Below are 25,187 nucleotides of genomic sequence, written 5' to 3'. Positions count from 1 at the left end.
GTCCGCAAGACACTCGCCGGTATTCGGAAACAGTTTTATTGGCCCCGGATGAACAGGGATGTAGCCAACTACTGCAGGGCATGTGCCGTCTGTCAGGAGCTGGGAAGGTCCAGGGATTCCCGCGGGGTTCCCTTAGGTCCACAGCCACTCAGCAGGGGAACCCTGCGTGGGCTGGCTGTTGACCTAACCAACCCACTGCCCGTTGTCAGCAGTCCCGGCAGACACCACGTCCGACTGCAGTGGCGCAAACGCCCTGTCCAGAACGGTTCATGTTGGGTCAACCCTGAGGGTAGCAGACCGCGACCGGTCCAGGGGAACCGAGCCACAGGCTCCACTAGGTTTTCCTGCCGTACCGGCAACTCGAGGCCCGTCAGCCAGGTTAGCGGCGCCGCCACACATCTTGCGGATGAGTGGCTAAGCCACGGACAAGGGGGAGGGCTGTCACGGACGATTGCGGGGACGCAGGCGCGTCCTGGAACCGCCCGTGAAGAAAAGAACGATCGCACTCGATCCCTGCATCGATTGCGCTTCAAAACGATACAATCTGGGTTGAGTGTGTAGGGACAGCTGAAGTCCTTTTCTTAGCAAAGAGAGCACCATTCCAAAGGCTGGCTGGCTCTTTTGATATGCTAATGAGCCTGAGCCTAATCTGCCCCAGAGAGTCCCTGGCTTCAAGCTGTGCTGATGGCCCATCCATCAGGTATAAGGTGACAAGCACCATGGCAGGAGCAATCTAGTTGGGCTAAAAGCCAGACCCACTGGCTCATTCCCAGCAGGGGAGGCGACACCTCGCTGGCTGCTCCAAACTTCAAAGAGCCTTTGCCTGGGAATAACCTGAGTCTCATAGCAAATCCATAACTTCCCAGATCTGTCATATTTCTGGGGTTCCTGAGATGGCAGCTTCACCAAACGTGGGGGAAGTGTAGCATGAGCCCCGGTGCTGGTTCTGAGGAAGTTTCAGAACATTCTGAGGTAAGGACTGCCAGTTAGGCAGTTTGAAAAGGCCCTGATGATACCACAGGGGTCCCACCCCTCATGTCTGGTATCAGGGCGCTGGGTAAATCGAGACAGACCTGAAAATGTTAATAAATCTGCCCTGACCTGTACGGTTCTGTGAGATAGAGCCCATATATGGGTAGATATGATTTCTAGCCCCAGTACAAGGGGAGGGCTCATCTCATCTTTGAAGGGGGTGTATGGCTCCCCGCCCTCACTCCCTCCTACTGAAGCAGGGGCATAAGAATGGCTGAGGACCCAAACTCAGTGTCCTCCACATTGAACCATCTTGCACTCATCAGATGCCAGCTTGAGGATATGCTGGCATCCACCTGGTCTGAACTCTGAACTCTGGACTTTGAAACCAAGAACTTTATGACTCTTCCCACAATAAGGACATCTTTCCAGGAACTAAGTATTTTTCTCCCTTCTTTTATTTTTCATACTGGCTATTACTGTCTTAATAATTGTGATTTTTAATAATTGTCTGTATATATTAATTATTTATATTGCGTGAATAAACGACTTTCTCCAAGTCATTCACTTTCCGCTACCCTGCTTATCAGCACACACAGAAATGATCCCGGGTCTCTGAAGATACGCTACTGTTTGTTTGTTGTTGGCTAGACAGAATATCGTGTGTTTAACCGTTTTATTCGCAGGATTAGTCAGTCAGTTAGTGGGCCCCACGGTCCCATAGTAACCGCGGTGGTGGCAGTTTACTCTGAACCAGTAGGTGACGTTGTAATTACCCGTGTCTCACAGGCTCCCTTCGGAGTTGTCTGCGGCTAATTCTTAACGGTTCCTGCGCATTGACTGCGACCAGAGTTCGCACGATCTGTGCGCTGGCACCGTTTAGAAGGCTAAGTGCGGTCAGCCACTGAGGGCTCCAGTGACATCGCCCAACACTAATAACGGTAGACAACACCCCAATAACCTCAACCACTAAGGCCCGCTGTTTGGGGGTTATACTTGACTCAGAGCTCTCCTTTAAACCTCACATTGCCTCATTAACCACCAACTGCTATTTCCAGCTCAAAAATATATTCCGTATCCGTCCCTTCCTTACACAAGAAACCACCAAAATGCTTGTTCATGCCTTAATCATCTCCCGCCTAGACTACTGCAACACCCTGCTCTGTGGGCTACCACAAAAAAAGCTAGCACCTCTCCAATCCCTTCTAAATTCAGCGGCCCGCCTCATTCACCTCTCCACACGCTCTTCCGATGCATCCCCACTGTGCCATTCTCTCCACTGGTTACCCATTACCCAGAGGATCCAGTTCAAACTCCTGACTCTAACATACAAAGCCCTCCACGAGTTGTCTCCTCCATACATCTCCTCACTAATCTCAAGATATTGTCCCTCCCGCAACCTTCGCTCCTCCCAAGAAATTCTCCTGGCCTCTAAGCTGATCACCTCCTCTCATGCTCGCATCCAAGACTTTACACGAGCATCATCCCTTATCTGGAACTCTCTTCCACAGCCTGTACGTCATGCTCCAAACCTGGATATCTTCAAACGCACTCTTAAAACACACCTTTTCAGACAAGCTTATAATCCAGCGACTGAAGAATTACTGTGGCCTAAGGGGTACTGTTCTTAGCTGGTTTCAGACCTTCCTATCTGGCAGGACACAGCAAGTATGTCTGGGCACACACTACTCTAATCCAGTGCCACTTCCCTATGGAGTTCCACAGGGTTCTGTACTATCACCATTACTCTTTGCAGTCTACATGCTCCCACTGGGCAAAATAATCCAGAACTATGGCCTAGGATACCATTGTTATGCAGATGACACCAGTGGCGTAGCTACAAACCTCTGGGCCCCGATGCGGAATCTGGATGTGGGCCCCCCCCCCCCCACGGCAACAACAGCCCCCCTCCCCCGGCAACACCCGACGCACACACATATCCGAATCCCTATAGCCAGCTATAGGTCCCCCCAGTATAGGTAGCCAGGCATAGGTACGCCAGTATAGTTGCCCCCGGTATAGGTTAGCCAGGTAGGTGCCTCCAGCATAGGTAGCCAGTATAGTTGCCCCCAGTATAGGTTAGATAGGCAGGCGCCGCCAGTACAGGTTAGCTAGGTGGGTGCCTCTAATATAGGTAGCCAGAATAGTTGCCCCCAGCATAGGTTAGATAGGTAGGTGCCCCCAGTATAGGTTAGTTAGGTAGGTGCCTCCAATATAGGTAGCCAGTATAGTTGCCACCTGTATAGGCTAGCTAGGTGCCCCGAATACAGGTTAGACAATTAAGTGCCCCCAGGTTAGATAGGTAGGTGCCCCCCAGTATAGGTTAGATTAGGTAGCTGCCCCCCAGTATAGGTTAGATGAGGTAGGTGCCCCCCAGGATAGGTTAGGTAGCTGCCCCCCAGGATAGATTAGGTAGCTTTCCCCCAGGATAGGTTAGAGTAGGTAGCTGCCCCCCCGGATAGGTTAGAGTAGGTAGCTGCCCCCCAGGATAGGTTAGGTAGGTAGCTGGCCCCCCAGGATAGGTTAGGTAGGTAGCTGGCCCCCCCAGGATAGGTTAGGTAGGTAGCTGGCCCCCCAGGATAGGTTAAGTAGGTAGCTGCCCCCCCAGGATAGGTTAGGTAGCTGCCCCCCCAGGATAGGTTAGGTAGCTGCCCCCCCAGGATAGCTTAGGTAGGTAGCTGCCCCCCAGGATAGGTTAGGTAGGTAGCTGGCCCCCCAGGATAGGTTAGGTAGGTAGCTGGCCCCCCAGGATAGGTTAGGTAGGTAGCTGGCCCCCCAGGATAGGTTAGGTAGGTAGCTGGCCCCCCAGGATAGGTTAGGTAGGTAGCTGGCCCCCCAGGATAGGTTAGAGTAGGTAGCTGCCCCCCCGGATAGGTTAGAGTAGGTAGCTGCCCCCCAGGATAGGTTAGGTAGGTAGCTGGCCCCCCAGGATAGGTTAGGTAGGTAGCTGGCCCCCCAGGATAGGTTAGGTAGGTAGCTGGCCCCCCAGGATAGGTTAGGTAGGTAGCTGCCCCCCAGGATAGGTTAGGTAGGTAGCTGGCCCCCCAGGATAGGTTAGGTAGGTAGCTGGCCCCCCAGGATAGGTTAGGTAGGTAGCTGGCCCCCCAGGATAGGTTAGGTAGGTAGCTGGCCCCCCAGGATAGGTTAGGTAGGTAGCCGGCCCCCCAGGATAGGTTAGGTAGGTAGCTGGCCCCCCAGGATAGGTTAGAGTAGGTAGCTGCCCCCCCGGATAGGTTAGAGTAGGTAGCTGCCCCCCAGGATAGGTTAGGTAGGTAGCTGGCCCCCCAGGATAGGTTAGGTAGGTAGCTGGCCCCCCAGGATAGGTTAGGTAGGTAGCTGGCCCCCCAGGATAGGTTAGGTAGGTAGCTGGCCCCCCAGGATAGGTTAGGTAGGTAGCTGGCCCCCCAGGATAGGTTAGGTAGGTAGCTGGCCTCCCAGGATAGGTTAGGTAGGTAGCTGGCCCCCCAGGATAGGTTAGGTAGGTAGCTGGCCCCCCAGGATAGGTTAGGTAGGTAGCTGGCCCCCCAGGATAGGTTAGGTAGGTAGCTGGCCCCCCAGGATAGGTTAGGTAGGTAGCTGGCCCCCCAGGATAGGTTAGGTAGGTAGCTGGCCCCCCAGGATAGGTTAGGTAGGTAGCTGGCCCCCCAGGATAGGTTAGGTAGGTAGCTGCCCCCCAGGATAGGTTAGGTAGGTAGCTGGCCCCCCAGGATAGGTTAGGTAGGTAGCTGGCCCCCCAGGATAGGTTAGGTAGGTAGCTGGCCCCCCAGGATAGGTTAGGTAGGTAGCTGGCCCCCCAGGATAGGTTAGGTAGGTAGCTGGCCCCCCAGGGTAGGTTAGGTAGGTAGCTGGCCCCCCAGGATAGGTTAGGTAGGTAGCTGGCCCCCCCAGGATAGGTTAGGTAGGTAGCTGGCCCCCCAGGATAGGTTAAGTAGGTAGCTGCCCCCCCAGGATAGGTTAGGTAGCTGCCCCCCCAGGATAGGTTAGGTAGCTGCCCCCCCAGGATAGCTTAGGTAGGTAGCTGCCCCCCAGGATAGGTTAGGTAGGTAGCTGGCCCCCCAGGATAGGTTAGGTAGGTAGCTGGCCCCCCAGGATAGGTTAGGTAGGTAGCTGGCCCCCCAGGATAGGTTAGGTAGGTAGCTGGCCCCCCAGGATAGGTTAGGTAGGTAGCTGGCCCCCAAGGATAGGTTAGGTAGGTAGCTGGCCCCCCCAGGATAGGTTAGGTAGGTAGCTGCCCCCCAGGATAGGTTAGGTAGGTAGCTGGCCCCCCAGGATAGGTTAGGTAGGTAGCTGGCCCCCCAGGATAGGTTAGGTAGGTAGCTGGCCCCCCAGGATAGGTTAGGTAGGTAGCTGGCCCCCCAGGGTAGGTTAGGTAGGTAGCTGCCCCCCAGGATAGGTTAGGTAGGTAGCTGGCCCCCCAGGGTAGGTTAGGTAGGTAGGTAGGTCGCTAGCTGCCCTCTCCCTCCCTTCCTCTCCCCCTCAGATGCAGAGTGCGCAGCGCACGGAAGCGCTGTAGGCGGAACTCACCTCCGTCCCTGCGCCGCTGGTCTCCTCCCGCTCTGTATAGATGTTGTTACACACTGCTTCCTGTTTAGCCGGAAGCAGTGTGTAACAGCAGATCTATGCAGAGCGGGAGGAGACCAGCGGCGCTTGGAACGCAGGCAGGTGAGTTCTGCCTACAGCGCTTCCGTGCGCTGCGCACTCTGCATCTGAGGGGGAGGGGGGGGCCCGGGGAGAGGTCGGACTGCCCTCCCCACGGCTGCAGCTCCCCCCTCCCAATAACGCACGCAGGGATCTCCGAGTCCAAACGGACATGGGCCCCCCGGGCCCCTCCCCCGCCTCTTCAGGAGCCGGGCCCGGTCGCCGAGGCGACCGTTGCGACCACAGGCCCTACGCCCCTGGATGACACACAACTGTATCTGTCCTTCAAGCCTGGCACCCAAGACCCATCAGCATCCATAAATGCGTGTCTAGTGGATTTACAAAATTGGATGAACACCAGCTGGCTGAGGCTAAACTCTGACAAAACAGAGGTGTTGGTGGTAGGTGGTCCACACATGATGGATAAAGTTCAAAACGCTCACCACCTCAAACTAGCAATTGGGGGAGATACTGTACAGTATAAAGACTCTGTGCGAAACCTTGGGGTGATCCTGGATGGAAATCTAAAACTCAAACAGCAGATATCAGCTGTCGTCAAGTCTTCCTTCTTCCACCTAAGAAATATAGCGAAAATCAAACACCTTATCCCAGCTGAAGACCTACCTGCCCTGGTTCGTGCATTTGTATCCTCCCGCCTAGACTACTGCAACGCCCTGTTCATCGGATCTACAGAAAAGGTTCTGCGCCCCTTTACAGCTAGTACAGAATGCTGCAGCCAGACTCCTAGCCAATGCCCCCCGCAGCTCACACATCACCCCAGTACTGCAAACTCTTCACTGGTTACCAGTAAAATGGAGAATCAATTTTAAGATCTGCCTGCTGACATTCAAGGCTCTACACCACATGGGACCCAAATACATAGCGGATCTATTGGAACTTTATGCCCCTCCACGCACCCTCCGCTCTGCCAACAAGATGAAGCTGGTTATTCCCAGGATACACTTAACATTTGGTGCTCGGGCCTTTTCCTATGCAGCCCCTACTCTATGGAACTCACTTCCACAATCAGTACGAGAGGCTCCCTCTCTGGACAGCTTTAAAAAAAGGCTAAAAACTCACCTCTTTTCCCTAGCCTTTGAGACTGCATAATGCAGGGTCACAGCGTTTTGAGTCCCCAGGGAGAAAAGCACTATATAAATGTTATTGTTATTGTTGTAACATTCTATAGCCCTTATTTACTTCTCTGTCACAATGTAATCAGAGGAAAAGAATCACTGCCTCATCCATCCTCCACCCCCTTACCTAGTGTGTCCCTCACAACCCATTAGATTGTAAGCTCGCAAGGGCAGGGTCATCCTCCTAATGTTTACTGTTCTTGTAACAATATTTGTGCTGCTTGGAACTCTGCTGTACATTTGTTAGTTGTATCTATGTTCCCCTTGTCATCTTATTGTGCTTTGTAAAGCGCTGCGGAATATGTTGGCGCTATATAAATAAAAAATAATAATAATAATAATAATAATAGACGTGCTCTTTATGTGGAAAAATGAGAAGCTATCTTTGTTGGAATTTATTGAAAAATTAAACATGAATGAGCTTAACATCAGACTAAACTGTGAGTATAGTAAAGAGAATATACATTTTTTAGATTTACAGATTAATTTGAATAGTCCTTACAACAAGAACATATTTCAAACCCACTGACAGAGATAGCTTTATCCCTGTTGGGGGCTGCCATAATGAGAATTGGATAAGGGCAGTCCCAACGGGTCAATTAGGCCTGGTGCACACCAAAAACCGCTAGCAGATCCGCAAAATGCTAGCAGATTTTGAAACGCTTTTTCTTCTTTTTCTGTAGCGTTTCAGCTAGCGTTTTGCGGTTTTGTGTAGCGGTTTTGGTGTAGTAGATTTCCTGTATTGTTACAGTAAAGCTGTTACTGAACAGCTACTGTAACAAAAAACGCCTGGCAAACCGCTCTGAAGTGCCGTTTTTCAGAGCGGTTTGCGTTTTTCCTATACTTAACATTGAGGCAGAAACGCATCCGCAATCCAAAATCTGCTGCAGCCCGGGAGTATGCGTTTCTGCAAAACGCCTCCCGCTCTGGTGTGCACCAGCCCATTGAAATACATTACCCTAGCGGATCCGCACCCGCAGGAGGATCGCAAACCGCAGCGGAAACGCTCTGGTGTGCACTAGGCCTTAATGAGGATTTATAGAAAATATAGCAATACGGAAGATTTTAAAGAGGAGGCTGAGATTTTAATAGAAAGATTTGTTAAATGGGAACTTAAGTGAGAAGAATATGGAGTCTGCCATATTTATTTCATTTTAAACAATACACATTGCCTGGCAGCCCTGCTGATCTATTTGGCTGCGTGTGTCTGAATCACACCAGAAACAGGCATGCAGCTAATCTTGTCAGATCTGACAAAAATGTCAGAAACGCCTGATCTGCTGCATGTTTGTTCAGGGTCTATGGCTAAAAGTATTATAGGCAGAGGCTCAGCAGGGCTGCCAGGCAACTGGTATTGCTTAAAATGAAATAAAGATGGCAGCCTCCTTATACCTCTCACTTCAGTTGTCCTTTAAGAAAGGCTATGAAAGAAATGAGTTGGAAGAACTGAAGAATGAAATTATAGAAACAGATCCATTCTATTGAGAGAAAAGCAAAAAAAATAGGAAAGAAGACTTTATTTTGTTTTTTTGTGACAGATTATAGTGTACATCATAAGAAAATTAAAAAGATTGTAAATAAACTTTGACCGTTACTGAAAGAAGATCCAATATTGGGCCCTGTAGTGCCTGAATGGCCAGAAATGATATATAGACATGCACCAAATATAAATCAAAATCAGAATCATTTATTTCGCCAAGTACAACAAAAAGATATTATAACCAGCAGTGCTATAGACCAACCTCTTTATAGAGGCTTGAGCTTCTTTGGAGATAAAGGGTTTTATAGATGTAGAAAATGTACACCATGCATAACTTGTATAGAAACTACTAGAATACAAACTACCTTTTGTGGGACTTAGGATATTAAAGAATTTATTATGTGTGAGTCAGAATATGTAGTGTATCTCTTCATCTGCCCATGTGGCTTAAGATACATTGGAAGAACTAAAAGGAGATCGAGGCTGGTTTCACCCCAGGACGTTGCGTTTTAGGGGACGTTAAGGTCGCATAACGTGCCCCTAACGCAACGCCTGGTGCTCTCTGATGTGGACGTCAGAGTGAGCCGCGTTGTGCAGCTCACTCTGGCATCCGTGATACCGTGATGCGCACTCTTGGACGCATGCGGCATCACGTGGTCCCGCCCGACCAATCACCGCACAGAGCGGCCGCTCCAGGAAGTAAACACTGCACGTCACTGAGTGCAGTGAATATTAATTAGCCTTGTGCCCGGCCGCTCTCCGCTCCTCCCCAACTTTACTGAGCATGTGCAAGCAGTCTAACGCGGCTCAGCCGCGTGTAAAGTACTGCATGCAGTACGTTGTCTTATGGCGCAGCGTTACACTGTAACGCAACGTGGGCACTGTGAACAGCCCATTGATTTTTCATTGCTGTGCGGTGGGCTGCGTTACAGGCTGCTCTAACGTGCGCCTGTAACGTCCCACTGTGAAACCAGCCTTATGCTGGGTACACACGATGAGATTTCCCGTTCGATTCCCGGATCGATTCGATTAAATCAAACATGTTCGATTGGATTTCGATCGATTTTTTCATGATAGGTATGCAAAAATCGACGGAAAAAACGATCGAAATGCAATCGAACATGTTTGATTTAATCGAATCGATCCGGGAATCGAACGGGAAATCTCATCGTGTGTACCCAGCATAAGGAAACGTTTGTCAGAGCATGTTAATGATATTAAAAATGGAGTAGAGGGCCATTCTGTTTCAGATCAGTTTCGATTGAAACACCAAAAAGATCCTTCAGGTTTGATTTTTTTTTTGTGGTATCCAAAATCATATTAATAATTGGGGGGGATCTAATAAAATCAGGGAAGTCTCTAAATTAGAGACGAAGTGGGTTCATGAATTGAACAGTATGGCTCCACAAGGTCTGAATATTGAATTGGATCTGAGCTGTTTTATTTCAAATGAGTAGTGGAATATATTTATAAGAAATTTTATTTGATATGTAGTTTTGGATATTGGCCACTAGATGGCAGCATGAGGCTGTATTTTTAATATAATATTGCTTTTGTAAACAGGACACCGTTTTATAGCTGTTGGGAAAGAAGAGATCAATTGTTTTCATACAAAAAAGAATGACATGTGACAATATTTATTGTTTGTAATAATATTGTACACTACACTTTATATTGCACTGTTTCTTATACTGTACTGTTCTACTACTTCCTGTTGTAAAGTACCTGTTTCTGCCCTCCGCCCCTTGGGCAATTATTAAAATCAATAAGATTATTTATAAAAAAAAAAAGAATAGGGGACATATTGAAATAAACTGTGCAATAATATTTTTTTGTCCACAAGATGGCATCAAAGCAATGAAATGATGGTAAGAATGAGGAGAACTGATTAAGAAATATAAGACTCATATATATATATATATATATATATATATATATATATATATATATATATATATATATATATATATATATATATATATATATATATATATATATATATATATATATATATATATATATATCTGCCGGGGGATCGCTCAAACTCACTCTTATCAAGCGAACGATAGTCTGTACACAAGCCCGATTTAGCGGGCGAACGACGGGACGTTCAAACGACCCGTCGTTCGCGGAAATCCGACGTGTGTATGGGCCTTTAATATTTAATCCTTTGGACTGTGCAATAGGGATGACAATATAATATCTTCTAGTACTTATATATGTTTTTATTCCATTTAATATCCTTTATAATTGTTTTGTTTTTATGATGGATAAGTGTAATACATTATGAGACATTTATATTTATGACATTTATGTGAAATGATATGCGACGTTCATGCGCTGGATATATGCACTGGATATATGGGAGTATTCACGTTGTTTTTAAAACTGTATTTATGATTGTTCTTATTGCATTGTATTTATTATTGTTCTTATCGGCACTGTTAAACTATGCATGGCGTTTGGATTATACTCTGAGGTCTCGTTCACACTAGGGGCATTTTTGTCATTTGTTAAGCGCTGGCGATTTTCAGATCGCCCTCAAAGCGCTTGTGCAATGATTCTCTATTAGAAAGTTCACATTTGAGCAGTTTGTTTCCGATCCGCTCAGATAAGTGGTACTTGGGCCATTTTTGAGGCGATTCCGCCTCAATGGAAGGTATAGGAAAACGCAAAACGCTCACAAAATCGCTTTGTGCAGCGATTGCATGAGTGTTTTTAAGAATAAATACATTGTATTTATTCTTTTCCGGATCAAAGAGTTCACTTCCTGATTGACGTCAGGAAGTGAAAAAACGCAAACGCTCTGCAAAAGTGCTTGGAAAAGCGCTTATCAAAAATGTCCAATGCACAGAAATGTAAAATAAAATACGAGTCAAAAACAGCCAAAGCGAACGGCCACACGAGTAAAACGCAATGGGAACGAGGCCTAAGGCTAAGGGAGCTTATCCTGCAAACTGTACGCCTGCATAAGTTACGACTGCTAAACGCCAAGAGGGCCTTTAGTGGATTAGGACCCTCTTGATGTAAGTGACCCCTGCACAATGTTTTTGTATGATTTTAAACTAAATACAAGTTTTATGCGCCTATTGAGAGACACAAAGTGGCCTCTGTGCTTTAACTTTCTGCACTTCGAGTGCATATACAGGTGGAAGGAACCACTGCAGAGGGGCATCACAAGTGGATGGTGTTGCAGTTCGTTAAGACCTTGTCTTGGTTATATCATACAGTGCCACAGTTATAATCATTGTAACTGGTGGACTAAGGAATAGATCCAGATCCATCTATGCCAGCGATGGCACTGTGAGCTAGAAGCCCTCAGTTGGAATTGTTGTTGGGGCGCCTCTGACTTATAAACTAACATATGTGGATGACCTGCTAGTATGTTACGAGCAAGAAAGGGATCATTCCAGAGCACTGGCGGAACAAAAGGGCCTGCAGCCCCTGCTCCCGTGGGGGAGCCCGCACGGGGCCGTTTTGTGGGGGCTAGAGGGGTGGCAGCATGAGGGGAAAGCCGTGGCCACAGTCGGCGGGAGAGGGGAAGTTCCCCCCCCCCCCCCCCCCCCGCTCTCCCTCACCTCGGGGCTCTCCCCTCTGCGCTCCACTCCAGCTTACATATGTGTCCGGGAGCTGCGGCGAGCAGCGGCGAGCAGGAGACAGATACATACCTTCCGTGCGCTCCACCAGCCTGCGTTCCTCTCACTAGCCTCTGACGCGACTTCCGGTGTAACAGGAAGTCACGTCAGAGGCTAGCGAGAGGAACGCAGGCTGGAGCGCACGGAAAGGTATGTATTTGTTTCCTGCCCGCCGCTGCCCAGGGACACACATTTAAGCTGGAGGGGAGCTCAGAGGGGAGAGGCCCAAGGTGAGGGAGAGGGGGGGGAGACTTCCCCTCTCCCCGCCGACTGTGGCCACGGCTTTCCCCTCATGCTGCCACCCCTCCAGCCCCCACAAAACGGCCCCGTGTGGGCCCCAGGGAGGGGGGGGCCCGCTCTGAAAATCTGCAGGGGGGCCCGGTGGGGCCTAGTTACACCCCTGTTCCAGAGTCTTCGAAATTCTAAATTATAGCTTTGAAGCAAAAGACCTAGGTAATGTGAAACATTCCCTTGGTATGCAGATTGAGAGAGATGAAGATGGGAGTTTTCTTCTTGACCAATGTCATAAAATAGAGAAAGTGACCGGACATGTAGTCTACAGCAATAGGATTCCTATGGAGAAAAGTGTTTCAACCAAGTCAGATGTTACTTGAAGGGCACCACGCACTTCAAACTGAAACTAGCATTCACTGGGAAGAATGGCTTGATTGGGTATGTTGATGCAGATTGAGCTAGTGATTCCAGTGATTGAAAGTCTACCAGTGGTTATGTGTTTCTAGTCACTGATGGACTAATCAGCTGGACCAGCAGGAAGCAGCCAAGTGTAACACTGTCTTCAACTAAAGCTGAATATGTAGCATATGTAACAGCAGCACAAGCAAGTCAAGAACTAATAATTTGGCTAAGACAACTATTGGAAGACCTGGATCAAAGAAAGGCAGGTGCTACACCAATATTTGAGGATAACCAAGGGATGCACTGCACTCGCACAGATGGAATGAGATAATGTGAGATGTAAAGTATAATTTCTTGAGAGACTTACAAGAATGAGGACATGTTAAATTGGAGTATTGTCCAACTGAAGACATGATAGCTGATGTTTTTACAAAGTCTCTACCCATGAAAAAACATTTAGAACTGATAAAGAAAATTGGGCTGTCAGTTTAGGACTAAGAAGGGGTGTTGGAAGTATCTACAGGAGTATTACCTAAACCGCAGTATAGTAAAACAACCACAAGATGTCACTGTGTGTAAAATGTGATGCTGATCTTTATGGGATTGTTATTTCCTGTATTCTCTATGTACCCTTAAGTTCTTAGTAAGCTGCATTTTCTTATGGTGGTGTATAATTTATCTCTGCATGTTTTTCTTCAGTAAAGAGTTCTAACTTGTTATAGCACTGGGTGCCTATCTGCATGTACAGCCCACACCGCTCCATCAGGTTTTTCATTGGGTGAGTTTCTATTCGATTTTTTGATTGCTCCTGATTTTTTGACCGCAAGGGCACCAAGATTGAGAATTGTAATTGTGGTGCTGTTTTCCCACTTGTGCGATTCAATTTCTACCTAAAAGCCAACGCAGTGCATGCTACATTTGCCCTGCAATGGTGTTTAGATCCAGTAAATGTTAATGGAAGAGCAAGAAGAGCAACCATGCTGTTATGCAATTTTCTTGTGTTCCAACCATTTAAAATATTTTAGCGCGCATTTTCTCCCCTTTCATCAGAGATTGCAAAATTACAGTCACATGTCACATAGGGTTCTCTGCCCCTGAAAAATAATAGTAAATCAGGTTTTGTGTCCTGGCCTCAGAAGAAGCGTGCCACAGCTGGAGGTCTTACCAAGAATTCAGGATTGAGATATGACTGGAGAGACTTCTTTGGCAATCCATCAAAGATCAGCAAGTCCCCGCTCTGTTCAGAGACACAAACATTAATAGTTAGTATTGTCACATTTGTACCTTCTTATCCTCTATCTGTAGTTCCAGTGGCTGCCAGTTTGTTCTTATGAATCCATCCAAATAGCATGTAACTCCACACAATAAGAGGGAAACAAACCAGTAACGTCCAGATCCCTGATGGACCAAGTAAGAGGCACAATGGAAAAAAGAACTGGGACTCTACCTGGATGGGTTGCCAACTTTGCATTACTTTATATCACAGTAACCAGGGATGCTCATTACGAAATTGTAATCACGAATCGGTCATAATTACAACCGAATCCTACATTTTCGATCTCATAATCATCATTTGTGATCAGCAGTGATCACGAATGCGCCCGTAATTGCATTCAAATTTGACTCATAATTACGAATGGACTCGGAAATAAGATAATGCAGTTTTGTATATAAATGTATTTTTTTTTACATATATGTTCAGTGTGTGGAAAATGAAACACAATGGTGTGGAGTCCCCCCTTTTTAACCACTTGACACCCATGCAGGCTAGGATAGCCAGAATGTGGAGTGGGGCTTTGCACCCTGAGCTATGCCGGTACTGGTCATCATTTTCCTATGGAGACTGCATGGTCCATGGTATGGGGGGCTCTGGAGGAGAGGGGTGGCCAAGCCTCCCCCAGAGCCCTTGTCCAATCCATGGACAAGAAGCTCTTCCCCACCTCCAGTGCCCCAGGAGGAGGTGGGGGTTGACGACGCCGGGGGGGGGGGGGGCTTCATAGTGGCATCTGGGAGTCCCCTTTACGAAGGGAACTCCCAGATGACAGCTCCCTCCCCATGAGAAATGAGTATAGGGGCACGCAGTAACCCTTATTCATTTACACAAGAAGTTAAAAAGAAATAAAAACACAACAACAAAAAATATCCTCTAATATTGCGATCTTGATTGAAGATCTCCGCTGGCCGCCGCCACACCGCTCCCCTGCGCAGCTCTCAGCTATACTTAGTATAGCTGAGAGCAGAAACCTCCTGATTAGCATTGGCCTGTTAATAGACCAATGGGGAGCCTTGGAGGGTTATTTGAAGATGCTTCTGCTCTCAGCTATACTTAGTATAGTAAGTCTGGATGCTTAACCGCTTGCTCCTGCTGTCCTCCCTACCTGAACACACCTATCACCCCTATCTATGTTGGCATCTAGTGCACCCATGGGTGGGGGTGATAGGGGTGGAAGGCGGGGAGGACATCAGGAGCCGGCGGTGCAGCGTCAGGAGACGGGGCTCCAAGTTATACTAAGTATAGCTGAGAGCTGTGCAGGAAGCGGCATGTGGCAGTGGTCGGCGGAGATCTTCAATCAAGGTCGCAAGATTAAAGAATATTGGTGTGGGACTATTTCCGAGGATGTTGGCATGGGAACTTTTTTAACGGTAAGTATGTATTGTTAATTAAGAACATTAAAGGGCTTTTTTTGTTGTTGCGTTTTTTTTTCTTTTTAACTCTTTGTGGAAATGGATAAGGGGTAAAATGTATCCCTATACTCATTTATCCTGGGGAGGGGACTGACATCTGGGGGCCCCTTTCTTGAAGAGGATTCCCAGATGCCACCATGAACCCCCAGGGCATAGTTGACCCCCACCTCCTCCTGGGGCACTGGATTGGACAAGGGCTCTGGGGGAGAGGGGGAGGTTTGGCCGCCCCTCTCCTCCAGAGCCCCCCATACCATGGACCATGCGGCTGGGGCTCGGGCTCTGCATTCTGGCTAGCTCAGCCTGCATGGGGGACAAGGGGTTAAAGAGGTCCGGGAGACCCCACGTCTTTTTTTATTTTCATTTCACACACTCTAAACACACACATATATATATACTAGTAACCTAACGGGCTCTAGGTCTGTCTCCACCGCGCGCACCCTCGCACACATGCTCTACCGCCGCACGCCCCGCGCTCTCCCGCCCTGCGTCCTGTCCCAACAGCTGTCAGTGCTTGACATGCGCAGTAGCGCAAAAGCGGACAGGACGCATGGACACTTGTATATTATTAGGTAGGATAAATACATTTATGTACACGTTGATACAATATCTGTCATTTTACCACCTTTAAATAGCAACTTTTATTCCTCTAACCTTAACATCAATTATCTGAAAAACTACAGGGTCTTTTTGAAAAAAAAAATTTTCCTCTTGTTTCCCCGTCCTCCTTAACATACCAAATTTGGGGTTTCTAGCACATACATGAGCTTTGCTATTTGTTATTAATTTGATTCGTAATTATGGATACAACACGTAATTCCGACTTGTAGTCGAATTCGAAATGAAACTGCAATTCAATTCATAATTTTTATTACAAAAGCGCATGATGTCATTGAAACCACTCAAAGTAAAAAAGCCTGTTGAGTATCACAGACAGTAACAGCCAAGGCCAGATTTATACTTTTTGTGCCTCTAGGCCAAGTATGTTGTGGATCCCCTTCCATGTGCAGCAGTGCCCCTCCCATTCCATGTGCAGCCCCTCTTCCTTGTGTATTACTCATGTACAGAAGCCCCTTTCTTTCATGTACAGCTCCTTTGGGCCTCTGCTTCCCTTTTTCATGTGCTGCTCCCCTTTTCAGCCTCCTCTTTCATACGTATCAACCCATTTGTTTTCCAGGTGCCCCTTGGGTTGCAGCTGCCTAAGGCCGGAGCTATCATAGCCTTTCCAGAAATCTCGCCCTAGTAACAGCAAGTATGATGTTTTGATTGTCAAGCCCTTGAAGACTGAAATGTTGTGGTTCCCAGGGGTGGTCCGCCCATAAGGCCAGTTGAATTGTGTGCATCAGGTGGCAGAGACAGCTATCTATACTGGGCACACCTATACTGGCTACCTATACTGGGGGCAACTATACATGGCTACCTTTACGGGGGCACCTATGCATAGCTAACCAATACTGGGGACATCTACAGTACAGACCAAAGGTTTGGACACACCTTCTCATTTAAAGAGTTTTCTTTATTTGCATGACTATGAACATTGTAGAGTCACACTGAAGGCATCCAAACTATGAATTAACACATGTGGAAGTATAGTACATAACCAAAAAGTGTGAAACAACTGAAAATATGTCATATTCTAGATTGTATATCTGGCTAACCTATACTGGAGGCACCTATGTCTGGCTACCTATACTGGAGGCAACTATACCTGGCTAACTACCTATACTGGGGGCAACTATACCTAGCTAACCTATACCGGGGGCACCTATACCTGGCTACCACCTACCTATACTGAGGATGTTTTTTAGGGGCACAGTGCAAATTGTCGGGTTAATTCCAAATCGGAGGATGGGGGGTGCATCCTCACAAGTTTGCCGCGAAAAGTCTAGAACTGGCCCTAGTGCTTCCTGTTGCTGTGATGTAAAGTAAAGCTTGGTTCTTTCTTCCATTGTGCATTCCCATGAAATCCATTATTTTCATAGATTACTATTCAGACTCAACTACACGGAGGCCTACTGACCAACATCTCTCATCCTTCTTCATAGCAAACTTCTACCTTGCTCTACAGGGATTCTCATAGTTCAGAGGCAGGGGTGTAAAAAAACTGTCCCAGAACCCCCCTTCCCCCATGTGTGTGCAGCCATCTCCTTCCTGCAACAACACCGAGCCCTAACCTCAACCCCCAGCAGAGTATGCAGAGTAGCAGGACAGCAGAGCTTCATAGTGTACCTTATTTTGGTGGCAGACAGGTCCTCACATGCTCTTCCTGTTCAGTTAAAAGCACCTATTCAGTGAGGAGACCTTTGGCAAGACTCCCTAACTCTGCTACCGCCTATAGAGCACCCCTTGTGGCTGCAACTCTGGTGCTTTCAGTACACTAGGAGAAAAGCGCAATATAAGTTCTCAGTTCCTCATCAGTCTAGCCACCATGCAGACCTAGCTGCTCCAAACACTGCATGTCATGTGACTGGCATCGGGAGATGTTAGGTGATTGGCTGCATGTGTGCATACACTTAAATTGAGATTGTCAGCCACAAAATCAATTCCATTTACTCACTGCTCTGTGTTTATTAAGCAGTCTACAACATGACCCTGCATTGCCGGCATTCCAATCTAGTCTTAAATATGTCTGCTGTAATGAATCTTATCTTAGTCAGCCTGACTCTATTTGGTAAATTGCCGTTGAGAAGGAAGCTTGTTATCTCCCCTCCCACATCCCTGCTCATTACTGATTGGCTGAGGGCAGTTAAGTGTGACACGAGGCTTAGAAGGGATAAGATGCTGAAATACAATCTATGCTATGCTCACATGTGCTTACAAAGCAAGTTAGAAAAGGTATTTATCTACTAACAGTATGTACGTGGGATTTTTATGTGGCTGTCAATATTGCATTAGGAGAAAGTGAAGAGGACTTGTATGCTGCCAGAATGAGGTACAATATGAAGCTCCCCTGCAGCTGCTCTGTATCCCAGGACCTGTCCCCCTTATCCCTCATTGTTCCCCTCCTTATTCCTCCCACCGGACCTGCTCCTTCTCATTCCTCCTCACTTCCCCATAGAAACAGACGTGTTGCTCTGCTATAGCAGGGCAAAGCGTCTGTACATTCTGGGCCCTTGAATAGTTATCTGAGGGATCGAGTTCTGATATCTTTGGCCTACAACAGTTTTGCCTGTGTACACACCTTAACACTCAAAAGGACAATATGTTCCTACTACAACCAAACAGTAATTGGATTTCTTACCTTTGGAATTAGCCATCCAAACTCATGATTATTCACCCCAATCAGAAATGGGACCTTGATGTTTTCTCTGGCAGCCAAGATCTCCTCTGCCGGTTTTGGTAGGAAGATTCCATCCACGCATGTCGGTATTACTAAAAATTTCTGCACAGACACAATGGACATGACTTTAACTATTAAAGAAGAACTATCACTGAAGATGTTAGCTCAACACAGACTGTATCTGAGTGAGAAATGATTGTTGGTCTACAAATACTGGTGGAGAAGAGGCTGGTGTTGTAACATACATTGAATGAGATGATGGAGATGATTTCTTGCTCGGACTTTTCCTTTAGGCAGTCCACCAAGGTCGCTGGGTCACATCCGGACGAATTTGCCACAAACTGAAAAGTAAAGCCAGAGAAGATGAGGCAGCATTACCTTCCAATCTGCCATCTTGTCTCTGTGTGCCACCATCATCATCAACAAAAGCAGTGGTTCCTCTAGTTCCCTGCTAAGCGTAATATTTGACCTATTCCGAATCCCATATGTAAGAGGGACAGAGACGGGACCAGATAGGCTCCTGGACACCCAAAAAGCACCTGCTTAGGTTAACTAAGCTCAAAATGAAAGACTAGATGCTAAAACTGAATTGTGAGCACATTTTTATGATTTGGTCTGTCATGATGAAGGCAACTGAAGCTTCTTTAACCACGCTTATACCGTGCGTCGGCAAAGTGGCAGCTGCAGGACCAGCGACGCAGTACTGCGTCGCCAGCTGCAGGCTAATTAATCAGGAAGTAGCCACTCGCGCGAGCGGCTGCTTCCTGTCAATTCACGGCGGGGGGCTCCGTGAATAGCCTGCGGGCCGCCGATGGCGGCTCGCAGGCTAAATGTAAACACAAGCGGAAATAATCCGCTTTGTTTACATTTGTACGGCGCTGCTGCGCAGCAGCACCGTAAGGCAGATCGGCGATCCCCGGCCAATCAGCGGCCGGGGATCGCCTCCATGTGACAGGGGACGTCCTGTCACTGGCTGCACAGGACGGATAGCGTCCTGTGCAGCCTCGATCGCCGGGGGGGCAGCAGGTAGGAGAGGGAGGGGGGAATTTCGCCGCGGAGGGGGGCTTTGAGGTGCCCCCCCCCCCCCGCATCACCCAGCAGGCAGAAGAGATCAGACCCCCCCAGCACATCATCCCCATAGGGGGGAAAAAAGGGGGGCAATCTGATCTCTCTGCCTGCTACCTGATCTGTGCTGGGGGCTGCAGAGCCCACCCAGCACAGATCAGTAAAAACAGCACTGGTCCTTAAGGGGGGGTAAAGGGTGGGTCATCAAGTGGTTAAATCATCTCCTACATCTGTTAGAAGCTATTTTTGCAGTTAGAGGAACTGCAGCCAATTTTTTTTTTTTAATATACTATATTCATTTATAGATTATTTAGTCAGTGTTTGCCCATTGTAAACCCTTTCCTCATCCTGATTTACATTCTGAAATGTATCACTGGTGACAACCTCTTTAGTAGCACTGCGAATTATGTTGGCGCTTAATAAATACAATAAATAATAATAATAGTACTGGCAGGTGATCTCTGCCGAATGTTCTTTTACTGTGAGTTCTAAAGCCAGTAGAAAATATTGCTGGTATCCCAGAGTGCTCAGGGGAAATGGGGGGGGGGGGGGGGGGGGTTGCAAAATAAACAGCCTAGACTAAGCCTCAGTGGGAGGGCAGGGCTACATTCAATAAACTGCAATATATAGATATAGGAAAATTACTTAAAGATAATCTGTACTCTAATATTCTTACAATAAAAAGCATACCATTCTATTACTTATGTTCTCCTGGGCCCCTCTGTGCTGTTTCTGCCACTCTCTGCTGCAATCCTGGTTTGTAATTAACAGTTTTAGGCAGTGTTTACAAACAAAAGACTGGCTTCTAACCACAGTATCATAGGCTGAGAACTAGCTTACTGTGTGACTCATGCAGAGCATGGAGGGTGTGTGTAAAGCTTCTGCCAATGACAAGCAATGCTGCACATTCCACACATTCCAGCCTCAGCCGACAGACACGACAGAGGAAAGGAGATAAGATTTATTACAGAGACAGTGCAACTAGAAAAGGTTGCAGTAAGACAGACCACATTAGAACAGGCATAGGAACTTATAGCATAGAAGAAATAAGGCTCAACATTTTGTTACAGAGTCTCTTTAAATGCCACCTTAATACTATCAGAGACAAGGCCAGGTCAGGAACATTAAAGGGGATAAACTTACATTCCTGTAAAAAGTAAGCTCCTCCGGTTTGCTGACCATCAGACCCGGCATGGTGGATACTCCGCTCTGTGCGATGGCGCGGTGGAACAAATCCTTGGACAGCGGTGATAACACCTGAAGTGAAACCAACAGTATAATACACTATGGACAACGTGGACTTGATTGACAGTGGAGCTCGTGCAGGCGCAGTAGAGGGGGTCGAACTCTGCCCTGGCGGGAACCCCGTGCCGGCAGCTGCGAACAGAGATGCTGCATGGGACATGTCGGCTGCAAGGGGCTGGAAGAAGCCCCGGGTAAATAGAGAGGGGGGAGGGTTTTTTGCTTAATAACTCCATTAAAGTATTCCTGGTTACATTTCTTTATCTTGTGAAAGTCAAGATTGTATGAGTGATTTGACATCCATATTGAGTATAGCATGCAAATGTTTTGAGGCTGCATTAAGGTGGCCATACACTGGTCGATTTGCCATCAGATTCGACCAACAGATAGATCCCTCTCTGATCGAATCTGATCAGAGAGGGATCGTATGGCCACCTTTACAGCAAACAGATTGTGAACCGATTTCAGCCTGAAACCGTTCACAATCTGTTGTGGTGGTGCTGCTGCTGCTGCCCCCGCCCGCCCGCATACATTACCTGCTCCGCCGGCGCGACTCCAGTCCCCCGGTCACCGCTGCTCTGTCTGCGCTCTGGTCTCCAGGTCCGGCATGCCTCACTTCTTCTAGCTCGGCAGGAAGTTTAAACAGTAGAGGGCGCTCTACTGTTTAAACTTCCTGCCGGGCTAGAAGAAGTGAGGCATGCCGGACCTGGAGACCAGAGCGCAGACAGAGCAGCGGTGACCGGGAGACTGCAGTCGCGCCGGCGGAGCAGGTAATGTATGCGGGCTCTATTGCGTCGGTCGTCGGGCACTCGAACGCCGCTAGCGATGCGCTCTTTACCCGCGGGCGATCGACGGTTATTTTCCGCACGGCACGATCGACGGGATCGGACGAAATGGATCGAAATTCGGCGTGTAGCGTGAACGATTGGCAGCAGATTCGATCCCAGTGATCGAATCTGCTGTCGAAACGGGCGCAAATCGGGCCAGTGTATGGCCTGCTTTACAGTCATAACAGTACAGATGTATTTCTCTGATGAAAGAGCCCTGTGTGGTTCTGAAACTTAACCTCAGTCGTAATCTGAGAATCTCTTGGCTTGTTGGACTGAACAAACTACAATATAGGGCAGGGCTTTTCAAACTGTGGTACGCGTACCACCAGTGGTACTTCTCTGTTGGCCAGGTGGTACACGCCAGGTATGCCTGCCACTTAATTGCCTGCCTGCCACTTGTCCTGGTCCAGTCCTGTCTCCACAAAGTTCAGCTCCCCCTTGCTCGCTCCACACTGTGCTGCCCTGCGGCATACTTCAGAGCTCAGATCAGCGGTGAAGAGACAGCCAGTCAAATAGTGCACAGTGATGGTGCATATACAGGAAATGACATCACTGCTCACTTCCTGTATTTGAAGTATACGTGCCGTCACCGTGCACCGTTCGCCTGGCTGTCTCTTCACTGAGGTCAGGTTACCGCTGATCTGAGGTCTGAACTATTCCGCAGGGCAGCACAGCGAGGAGCGAGCAAGGCGGAGCTGAACTTTGAGTCAATGCCCAGCTCTATGGTGGTGAGGGGAGGCTACCTGTTAAGTTACAGGCAGCCTATTGGGCCAATCAAAGTGCGGGGATCACATCCTTCAAATCCACAGGACTCGATGGGGCTAAGGGGGGCTTATAGGAGCGGCCAGTACTTTACAGGGAGTGCGCCTAAGTTAGCAGCGCACGCTACTCAGCACCCCTGCTCATAGCGTGTGCTGGGGATTTTTTAACTCACATTGCTCAAACTAAGCTGCGCTGCTTTAGCGAATCTAGCCCTGTGCCTTTTTATATTTCCTCTACCTCCTCATTCAATTAGTCAACTCCAACTCTTTATTACCATATGCACTTTAGCACACAGACACCAAATGTGTCTGCCAATCACAGACAGATAGATAGATAGATAGATAGATAGATAGATAGATAGATAGATAGATAGATAGAGTGATAGATAGATACTGTATGGTTAGTCGGATAGATAGATACTAAATGGATAGATAGATAGATAGTGTCACAGGAGCCCTCAGTGGCTGACCGCACTTAGCCTTCTAAACGGTGCCAGCGCACAGATCGTGCGAACTCTGGTCGCAGTCAAGGCGCAGGAACCGTTAAGAATTAGCCGCAGACAACTCAGAAGGGAGCCTGTGAGACACGGGTGATTACAACGTCACCTACTGGTTCAGAGTAAACTGCCACCACCGCGGTTACTATGGGACCGTGGGGCCCACTAACTGACTGACTAATCCTGCGAATAAAACGGTTAAACACACGATATTCTGTCTAGCCAACAACAAACAAACAGTAGCGTATCTTCAGAGACCCGGGATCATTTCTGTGTGTGCTGATAAGCAGGGTAGCGGAAAGTGAATGACTTGGAGAAAGTCGTTTATTCACGCAATATAAATAATTAATATATACAGACAATTATGAAAATCAACAATTATGAAAACAGTAATAGCCAGTATGAAAAATAAAAGAAGGGAGAAAATTACTTAGTTCCTGGAAAGATGTCCTTATTGTGGGAAGAATCATAAAGTCCTTGGTTTCAAAGTCCAGAGTTCAGACCAGGTGGATACCAGCATATCCTCAAGCTGGCATCTGATGAGTGCAAGATGGTTCAGTGTGGAGGACACTGAGTTTTGGGTCCTCTGCCATTCTTATGCCCCTGAGTCAGTAGGAGGGAGTGAGGGCGGGGAGCCACACACCCCCTTAGAGGATGAGATGAGCCCTCCCCTTATCCTGGGGGCTAGAAATCATATCTACCCATATATGGGCTCCATCTCACAGAACCGTACAGGTCAGGGCAGATTTATTAACATTTTCAGGTCTGTCTCGATTTACCCAGCGCCCTGATACCAGACATGAGGGGTGGGACCCCTGTGGTATCATCAGGGCACTTTAGAACTGCCTACCTGGCAGTCCTTACCTCAGAAGGTTCTGAAACTTCCTCAGAACCAGCACCGGGGCTCATGCTACCCTTCCCCCACGTTTGGCAACGCTGCTACCTCAGGAACCCCAGAAATATGACAGATCTGGGAAGTTATGAATTAGGCTATGAGACTGAGGTTATTCCCAGGCAAAGGCTTCTTTGAAGTTTGGGCAGCCAGCTAGGTGTCATCTCCCCTGCAGTGAGGGCGCCAGTGGGTCTGGCTTTCCCCCCAGCTAGATTGCTTCTGCCAGGATGCTTGTCACCTTGTACCTGATGGATGGGCCATCAGCACAGCTTGAAGCCAGGGCTCTCCAGGGCAGATTAGGCTCATTAGCATATCAAAAGAGCCATCCAGCCTGCTGGTGCTCTCTCTCTTGAGTGAGAAGAGACTGCAGCTGCCCCTACACACTCAACCCAGATTGTATCGATTTGAAGCGCAATCGATGCAGAGCGATCGAGTGCGATCGCTTTCCTTCACGGGCGGTTACAGGACGCAACCGTCCGTGACAGCCCCCCCTGGGGAGAAGGCAGATAGACATGCATCAGCAAGATGTGTGTCGTTGCCGCTAACCTGCGATGTCTGATCTAGTTCCCCGTTGCAACGGGATAGCCCATCGGCGTTCTGGTGTCGGCTGCCTGCTTTGTGTTGGATCGTAAAGTCGTACTGTTGCAATGACAGGCTCCACCGTAGGAGCTTGCCATTGGTCCCAGCAGTACGGTTTAGCCAACTGAGGGGGTTATGGTCGGTAATGATCGTGAAAGAGCGACCGTACAGATACGATTGTAGTTTCTGTAGGGCCCACACGATCGCTAGGCACTCCTTTTCAGTGGTGGAGTAGGCTACCTCTCGGGGCAGGAGCTTCCGGCTCAGGTAGAGGATAGGGTGTTCATCGCCCTGTCCATCCACCTGGCTGAGGACTGCGCCGAGACCGTAGTCAGAGGCATCGGTTTGCACAACAAACCGACGACTGAAATCCGGGGCTTGCAGCACAGGGGCACTCGCGAGTGCCTGCTTCAACGCTTGGAAGGCGTTCTCGCAAGCGGGGGTCCAGCTAACAACCTTGGGGTGTTTCTTGCTAGTGGCATCGGTCAGGGGCTTCGCCAGGGTACTATAGGCTGGAACAAATTTCCTATAGTAGCCGGCGGTCCCCAGGAACGCCTGGACCTGCTTTTTCGTGATAGGCCGAGGCCATGCCAGGATGGCGTCCACCTTTCCCGTGTCAGGTTTCAGGGTGTTACCCCCCACCCGGTGACCTAAGTACTGCACCTCGGTCATACCAATCTGACACTTACTCGGCTTAACTGTCAGATTGGCTGCGGCCAGCCTCTCTAGTACCTGGGACAGGTGTTTGAGGTGTTCCTCCCAGGTGGGGCTGAACACCGCAATGTCATCCAAGTACGCTACAGCGAACCCTTGCAGTCCCTCCAGCAGGTCGTTTACGGCCCGCTGAAACGTGGCAGGAGCG

At 48.3% G+C, this 25,187-nt stretch overlaps 1 protein-coding gene across 2 annotated transcripts in view; it reads right to left on the bottom strand.

Moving 5' to 3' along the window:
* LOC137538901 (cocaine esterase-like) overlaps nucleotides 1-25,187 on the bottom strand; it is a 60,497-nt gene that overhangs the window by 17,836 nt on the left and 17,474 nt on the right. For both annotated transcript variants that reach the window (XM_068261323.1, XM_068261324.1), the window contains 4 exons: nucleotides 20,668-20,781; nucleotides 18,705-18,800; nucleotides 18,421-18,561; nucleotides 13,663-13,734 (listed from right to left, as the gene is read on the bottom strand). In XM_068261323.1, the coding sequence (XP_068117424.1) occupies nucleotides 13,663-13,734; nucleotides 18,421-18,561; nucleotides 18,705-18,800; nucleotides 20,668-20,781 (423 nt within the window). The remainder of the gene's footprint in view (nucleotides 1-13,662; nucleotides 13,735-18,420; nucleotides 18,562-18,704; nucleotides 18,801-20,667; nucleotides 20,782-25,187) is intronic.

Source organism: Hyperolius riggenbachi, chromosome 11 (genome assembly GCF_040937935.1).
Source record: "Hyperolius riggenbachi isolate aHypRig1 chromosome 11, aHypRig1.pri, whole genome shotgun sequence".
Taxonomy (NCBI): domain Eukaryota; kingdom Metazoa; phylum Chordata; class Amphibia; order Anura; family Hyperoliidae; genus Hyperolius; species Hyperolius riggenbachi.
The sequence above is the reverse complement of the archived record's forward strand: the minus strand, read 5'-3'. Positions and strand labels throughout refer to the sequence as shown.